General features: G+C 43.6%; 1 protein-coding gene across 1 annotated transcript; it reads left to right on the forward strand.

The window, feature by feature from the left end:
- Positions 1 to 351: 351 nt before the first annotated feature.
- NEUTE1DRAFT_149922 (uncharacterized protein) lies at positions 352 to 4,623 on the forward strand (the record flags this gene model as incomplete). The annotated part of the gene is made up of 2 exons (XM_009857716.1): positions 352 to 3,674; positions 4,054 to 4,623. 2 exons carry the CDS (start codon positions 707 to 709, stop codon positions 4,287 to 4,289), a joined length of 3,204 nt encoding a protein of 1,067 aa, XP_009856018.1.
- Positions 4,624 to 8,665: the final 4,042 nt, after the last annotated feature.

Consider the following 8,665-nt stretch of genomic DNA (forward strand, 5'->3'; position numbering starts at 1 on the left):
ACTAGCCTCTTCGTTTATCTGCCCAATCGTGTCAAAAAGGTATCCTCTCGCGGGTCCCAGGCGAACAGTCTTGTGGACAAGAGTTCCATAGACATCCCTCGAGGTCTTCCCAACTTTCTCATTAGCTGAACCCCGGCGTCTCCAACTGCGCACCCTGGCACGTCGTGGCCTGCCAGGCAACTCGGCACCCTGCACCCCCCCTGCACACACACCCCGCCATACGCAATCGTCCATCCACCCGCCTCGGGTCTCTGGCCCCGCCTGCCCTCACTCATCAGCAGCGTTGCCTACAACCTCCAACTCTACGACACCACCTGTTTTTTCTTCCTACCCAACATCTCTAATTCTCACCTCTCCTACTTCGTCCAACCTGCCCAAGACGCGGGAAACTACACACACCCGAAACCAACGCCGCCACGAGCTTCCACTTGCAGAGACTTTGGGTTACTTGGCGCTAGTATCTCGCCCGTCCTTCTTCAGACATTGTACTTTTCCATCCTAGGTACTCTCATTGTCTTATACGGGCATTCCAAGTATACAGCATACCTTAATTGTCACCGAGCCCTCCATCCCACCTTTTGAGTCATCTATCCAGTCATCTGGCCCCGCGATTCCAACACCAACTTCCACCCGATCGATCTTCGACATTCCATCCTTGATCAACCCTCGTCTTTCATTCCTCGCTCGAACGTCGCCGGTTGTCGCAATGGCCGACCAGAGCAGATACAGATATCCATCGGCGGCGCCCCCAGTTGGGAGACGGTCCCCTCCCATGTACAATCCCGCACGCCTCTCCATGCCCATAACTGGTGCTGGAACCTATCAGTCGCTATACGGGGGCGAGATCCCAGTTCTCCCTACAACCCATGAGGCACTCCCTCTCCGATCGCCTGTTTCGTCTACTACCACCGACTATCGTCCAACCACCATTCCCATCGACTCTGGTAGCTATGCCGTCAGAAAGGAGCCCATCCCACGGAGCATGAGCGTGAAGGACCACGGCACCAGAAGCCACCGATCTGCCACTCTCGACGCAGCCTCGAAGCGCCCCGTTATCAACCATGCGCCCCAATCACCAGTTCCCAGTAGCATACGATCAGGGAGCCCATCACGCCCTGTCTACCGGACCAGCGATGAGTTTTACACACAACCTGCTTCCTCCTTGAACCGGTCACGAAGCGTTGCACGCGCCCCATTCAGCGCCAATATGGATGATGCCGAATACCAACGTCTACGAGAACGAACCGACCGAGAAAGAACGGAACATGAAAGATTATATAGCCCCAGGGCTGCCGACCTGTACCGTGCGTCACGTCCGACAGTGCTCTATTCCAACACCCCCCGAGGCGCTCCTGGGTACGACGAAGAAGCATTTGTTGAGTACACAAAGCCAGGTGAATTGGCTCGCTATGATCTCGATCATCCTCATAGGCGCCGGCGCGAAAGCATGGATCACTACTATCGACCGGCGGTCAGTGTCTCATCCGATGTAGGACGCCCATATGACACCATTGACCGGCGGCTTTACGACCCAACACCAAACGCTTTCGGCTATGACAAACCCGGCCGAGATGCAATTTCCGGACTGCATGACCATAACAGCGTTCGTATTCCCGCACCTTCGGAAGTTCTTTCTGATACGGCGGTGCGCCGACCTCCTGCGCTTCTTGACTCTCCGCTACTGCCAGGGTCTTCGGCGACTACAGAGCGCAAATCGCGCCGCGCTGCCTCTCGTCCACGCCCGGTTTCCCTCATTCAGGAAATCCCAAGCCGATCAGTCCATCCTGATGAGTATCATCGAGTTCGGGAGGACGGCTACTATAAGGATGACGATATCTCGCAGCGCGGATTCGGCATCCGACCTGCTGCGAAGGACCATGAAGAGCGACGAAGGTCACCCCGTGAAAAGCGGTATCACGACGAACGACGAGACCCACGTGAGCCCAGAAGGAGGTCTGACGAGGACCTGGAGCTTGTCAGGCATAGGAACCACGACGACCGTGACCGACGAGACTATCATAAGCTACCTTCGACTCGAGAATATCTTCCCATTGACGACCGGGAAATCAGGCGCGACAAGCATGTCCCCATTAGCGACATTCCAGCTGCATCCGCAATGACAGTGGCATCAGCTATCAACGGCAGGGACGGTAGAGGTGATAGGGATATCGAGTCTCCGAGACGACGCTATGAGGAAGACTATGAGCGCCGAGATCCTAACCTGCACCCCAGGACCAACCGTCATGCTGAGCATTATGAGCAAAGGAGGCTTGATGACCTTGAGCCCCGCCGGCTCGCCCCCCAGGAGGACGATTATGATCGTCGGAGGAGTGATGTTCCTGAAACCTACACCCGGGTGGGCCGTAACGATGACGACTATGACCGCAGGAGGCCTGATGAACACGAATCTCGCCCACGAAATGGCCACGGGGATAAGGACTATCATCGCAGGAGAGACGATGAGATTGAGGCCCACAAGCGAACCGATTATAGAGACGATGACTATGACCGTAGAAGAGTGGATGATTTTGAACATCATACACGGGATGGCCACAGAGATGATGATCACGAGCGACGGAGAACCGATGACCCTGAGCCTTTTCCACGAGACAGTCACAGAGATCGAGATTATGATCACAGCAGAGTCGATCATCGTGACACCCGCCAAGACGATCGCGATGAAGAACATGACGAACGTCGAAGGGAGGTCGATGATTTCGAGCCTCGCACTCGGCCTAGTCGTGAAGAAGACTATCAAGATGACCGAAAGGTTGATGAATCTGAGCAGCACGTCAAAGCTGGCCGCGATGACTTTCGGAGAAGCCATGAAAGTTTCCAGATGGTCGACCTACCCGGAGGGTTCCCCGACGAAAAAGAGACTGGCGCCGAAACAGATGCAGAAAGCCGAAGCCGCCATAGACGCGACACAGAGGCGAAACTCAACGGAGAGCCTGCCTCTTCGCCACCACAGGAACACTCGAGGGAGCACTCCAGGGAACGCGATGACAAGGATGATGAGACGCACCGCCGATCGCGTCCTTCGTCTGCTTTCGATCCTAACGACACTGCAGGGCTGGAAGAGCTGAAGGCCGAGTTGGTAGCACAAGAAGCCAAGGAAAGTGCCAGCGAGGGTGGTCGCACGCCTAAAGAGCACTCGCCCGAACGGGAGCACTCGCCCGAACGGGAGCATTCGCCTGAGCGGGAACATTCGCCTGAGCGGGAGCATTCGCCTGAGCGGAAGCTTGCGCCAGTTGAAGATAATTCTCAACCCAACACTGAAGCCGATAACACAGCAATGGCTGAGAATGAAGTGGACGAAAGTAGGGGACGTGAACTGGTTCCTCACGGGCAGAAGCAAGTTCGCGTTGTGTCTCCCCCGAGAGAGAAAGAAGAGAAGAAGCCTATCAAAGGCATTCTTAAACAGCCAAAGGCACAGTTTCCAGAGCATCCTCCCCCTGCCCGGGAGGAAGTTCCGCCTCACAAGGACGACAAGACCAAACAAAACGTACCTCAGGGTGCTAAATGGACGAAGATCAACAGGAAGCTGGTCAATCCTGAGGCCCTGACTCTAGGCAAGGAGCGTTTTGAGGTCCGGGATGATTTTGTCATCGTGCTCCGGGTCTTAGATAAGGCTGATATCCAAAAGTACGCCGACATTACTGCTCAGTTGAGAGGTGGGTTGCTTCAATTTTCTTATCTCCAGACTCGATCCCTTTCCTACTCGCCTTTTCCTGACCTTCAACCGTGATCCGCCCGCATACGGAACAACGACGTCGACTAACCCGCGTGCGTGTCCTTCGATCCGAGCTTCCATCGCGTGTGTGCTTTCGCATGTGGTAGTTTCGTTTCCGCCGTGCCTGCCTCGCCGAGTTCCACCCAGTTCCGAATCGTGCCGCATCGTGTTGTCATGTGCTGTCTCGTCGTTCGAATGCCCACCTAGCATACCAACTATATCATCTTCGCCATGGCATCGCCATCCTTTCTTTGGTTCTTTCTGTTGCTTTTTGCAGATCGTAAGAGATACAGGAATTGCTGACAACCCTTTTCCTTTAGAGAAACGAAGGAAGGAGTACGAAAACGAGCAGAATGCCAAGGCGCTGGTTCGCCATGAGAGAAACGGGTCGTATGATAGAGATGAGGAAGAAGGCAAGCGCCGCCGCCACCACCGAAAGGATAGAGAAGACGAGTATGACGACGGTAGGAGAGAGTACAGACGCCATCGCGCGATGGATGAACAAGACGCCTTGTATGACGCGAGGCAACCGTCGAGGTCCCACCGCAGAGAGTAAATTCAAGATACCCGATTGGTGTGGCCATATGGAGGATATGGAGAAATGAATGTTCTTGGAGACGGTTCACGAGATATGATCACTTGAGTTGATGATATGATCTTGCCTATGTGGCCTTTTTATGCGAAGAAAGGAAAAGTCGGCGGCTTTTTAATCGATACCATGACGGTCTTGGTTCTTGGATGCGAGGCGGAGTGACTGTGTTTTCCGCGGCATCGGAGGAGCATTTCATATTTTCGTGTTTCATATAGAGCGAGTATGAGTATGAGAAGCGACTGAAGTTTGATAGCATATCTTGTCCAAAACATATTGTTGCCGCTTGTTCGGCTGTCCGCGCCGCAATATACCAGAGAGAAGGGGGCGTATATTATCCAGGTTCACACAATTTCAGGCCTTGACTTTAAATTTGCTTACTCGGAAGGTAATAGAGTAAAATTACACGATGCCTCACTGTTAGACTCTGAAGAACAACCCGCAAACTGACGACACTTGTAATGATGTATCTTATCGTCATGATAATCAGGGAATACTGTATCTAACGTGTACCTCTGGCTTCTAAGTTTGCATCTGTATGACACTAAGTAGTGTAAGAACAAGACCAAAAACCAGCAGTTTCCAGAGGCGAAGATGGGTACCTCCTGCCCTCTATTGTACCACTGCTCCGCCCTGCCGTACCCCGCCGATGTACCGTCTCTCTCTGCAGCATCAGGAAATAGGGTATTCGACGCGCAGTTCCTCGAATTATCTTCAACTCAGCCAGCCATACACATCTCGTAAGGGTGATTAATCGGGAGAGACCTGGGACCCAGCAAAACCAAGGGCTATGCCCATCCACACGTGTACTTGGGCTTAGCGATTAGGTATGAGAGGGGGCGGGCAAAATGGAAGCTCTCCAGGTACACCAGAAAGACAAACGTCATCACACGCTAGCTCCCTGTAGTGTAATGGAGGGGCAGGGATAGCTAAGCCGGCACGGCGACGACCCTGGAAAGGCGCATCTGGACACCTAACCTGGGGCGGCGCGCGACTTCCTTTCCATTCAACGTCCACATGGCAATTAACTCGGGTGGCAGGTGAAAGTTCTGAGACCCACTTGTTGTGTGTCACGTGCACAGGCCACTCTTAGCCTATTTAAATTAGCTTGGAGGGGGTTTTTTTAAATCCTCTCCTCTTTCTACTCTTTAGCCGACTTTAAACCAATGAGAAATCATCACTTTTTATAGTGGACAATACTGGATTGTCCTATGAAGTATCAATCTTCATCTCTGACTTGTCTAATCGATTGAACAAAACGAAACGAATTGCTTTTTTCTTTTTTATTTTAAGTTTATTACTTACATACTGTACAACGTACTAGGAACGTCACCGTAACCAACCTTCTAATACAATATTAATACTCTACTTAATATTACGTATAATATCCCCCTATATTGAAATTTATTAAATTTCAATAACTTTCAATAACCCTCGATAAGAATAGACAATCTAATTATTAATTACGTTCTAGACTCCGTATCCGAACGCCGCTTAATATTGTTCTTAAGTACTGAATTAGACCTCTGATATCCCTATTTATAAAAAATCGAGACTTCGGACGGAAGATTTACCCTTTAGGTACCCGAACCTTAAAGTATTAATCTAATACTTTAATTATTATATAGAAAATAAAATTAGTATTATAGTTTAGTTTTAGTAAAGCCGAATTTATACTTCGAAATTTAGGATTACGGAGTAGAAGTACCTTTTTACTTCCTATAAGATTTTGGCCATTATCAAGCAAAATTTTAATATAAATAAATAGACCCAAATTAGGAATACTAACGTATATTTAACCCCAATTATTTATTATACGTCGGGGGGGTTTAGCGTTGTAATTATAGGGCTTCTATAGCAGCCTCCGCTACAATGTTTCAATTATTTCCTTTCCTTTCTACAAAGTGCTTGCAGAACCTATTCGCGTACGCTAACGCTTTGTATACTACTAATTTGGAATAGGACAATTAATTATTTAATACTGGGGATGTAGAATTCGCGGAGCTTATAGTAATATTCTAAAACATTCCGGAGGGACTAGAAGCTATCGAAGATCTTTTAATCGAATTAGGAACATCGTTTCTCGGAATAATAATAGTACTAACTCTTATAAAAATATCCCCGGAAGGGATTACCGTCGAAATAATTCCTATTAGATTATTAATTACTATTCTACTAATATTACTACGAAGTTAGGAAGGAATAGTATTGCTATTACTATTATTTAATATATTAATATTATTAAAAGAAAATTCGCCCTTCATTTTATAACTAAATCCCCCTCCGCTAATTAGGTTGTAAAGGAATATAGTAAATTTAATATAGCTATACTTCGTAGAATAAAGTACTAATAATATTAGTAAATATATTAAAGAAATAGAGGCAATATTAACCCTAATAAGAATTAATAATATTAATTAAAATATAATATTTAAGATCTAATTCTAAAATGGATTAAAGGGTAACGCAAAAGTATAGTAGAAAGTAGAGTTAAAAGAAAAGTAAAAAATAAGTAAAGCGAATATTATATAGGCGGCGAAAATAAAATAGGAAACGAAAATAACGGATTCTAATATTATATTAAATATTATTAAGTTGAGAAGAAGATTTAAAGAATTAATAAATAATTATTTTAAATAGGTAGAGAAATTATTTATTAGAGTTAAATTAAAAGAATTAAAGTCTATTATAGCTAGTATAGTATTAAATAGGATAATAAGAAATAATTAGAGAATAATAGGAATTAATAAGGGAATTAAATAAAAGTTGGAAGATAAATTAATAGCGTTAGAATATATATTATTAATAGGTTCGGGCGCAAAGGAATTTTCAGCTTTATTTATAAAGATTAAGAAGGTAGTAAGATTATTGGGGGTAGAAATAGGAGTATATAAGGAATTAGATAGTAAGGAAGATAATATAGTAAAGTTAAAGGATATAGTAAAATTATTTAAATAATTCCCGAACTTTACAGTTAGGAGATACTAATAGTAATTATAAATTCTAATAATTACAATTTATAACATAAATTTCTATAACCCTAGTGGATAAAACAAATATAATAATAATACGGACTACAATTCCAATAATAATGAATATAATTCTAGACTATCCAGGTATAATAATGGGGGTAATAGGAACTACTAAACGTTGATATTTAGTATATACTATAATAATAGCAATTATAATAATAATTAATCCCGTCCCCTACCTAAGATCTCTAATTCTTAGGACCTACGGAAGTACGGACTATCATTATATAGGACGTACTAGTATAATAATTGTATGAACTTATAGGGTAACTATATAGATTTACAATATTCCCTCCTACAAATTAAGAATTAAATCAAAATAACCAACCATCGAAAGAGATTATAATTAATGGAAGTAAATAATATTACTATATTAAATTCTAATTAAACTTAAAGCTAATAAAACTAAAACCAATTATAGTAGAACTAAAATTAATAGAATATTAGGAATAATATCCTATAGAATTACTAAAGAGTAATATATAAAATAATAAATTAGTATATAAATTTCTAATATTGTAAGGGATCCCTAGAAGAAATCTAAATATTTGAGAATAAAGTACAAACCGAAGGAATACAAACGCTAAAAACTAAATTCGAAAAAATAAAATAGGAAGTTTCTACTATCCTAAAAAGGGACGTAATAACTAATACTCGAATACTAAACAACCTCCGCGAAAACGTACCCTATAAACTAAAAGAGAGGTCGCCTTAAAATTTAGCAGTAATAATAGAAAATACTCTAAATAAAATAAGGGAAAGGGAAAAATAAGCGGAATTTATCGAATAGAACATTAACGAGGAGATAAATATTAATATAGGAAATATTTTTAAAGATAAATTCCCTAAGAACCTTATAGAAGCCCCCAACGTAGTACTACCTATAACCTACGAAGAAAAATATTACGAAAAGACTCTAGACCTATCGTTAAGAATTTCTAAATAATTAATATAGAAGAAAGAACTGGTACTCTAATTAATAATAAGACTAAAGACCGCGGAACTAATAGTAATAGGAGATAATAATATAGTACTAATTGAACTATACCTAATTATTACTATAATAAAACTAATTAGGGAATAGAGCGGAGATAAATCCCTAATACTGTAAATAACCTAGGATATTATTAAAGAAGTAAATTAATAAATTAAAAAGATCTTAGAGAAGGTAGAGGAGATTTTAAAAATAAAACGAGCGTATTCTTATATTAAAAGCTTCGAGGAATATAGCATTAAGCTATTAGACTTTAAAAAGATTTTAGTGGAAATAGACATTCCTATTAATATTCTATAACTCTTCAATATGGTATT

This window comes from Neurospora tetrasperma, assembly GCF_000213175.1.
Source record: "Neurospora tetrasperma FGSC 2508 unplaced genomic scaffold NEUTE1scaffold_81, whole genome shotgun sequence".
Lineage (NCBI taxonomy): Eukaryota > Fungi > Ascomycota > Sordariomycetes > Sordariales > Sordariaceae > Neurospora > Neurospora tetrasperma.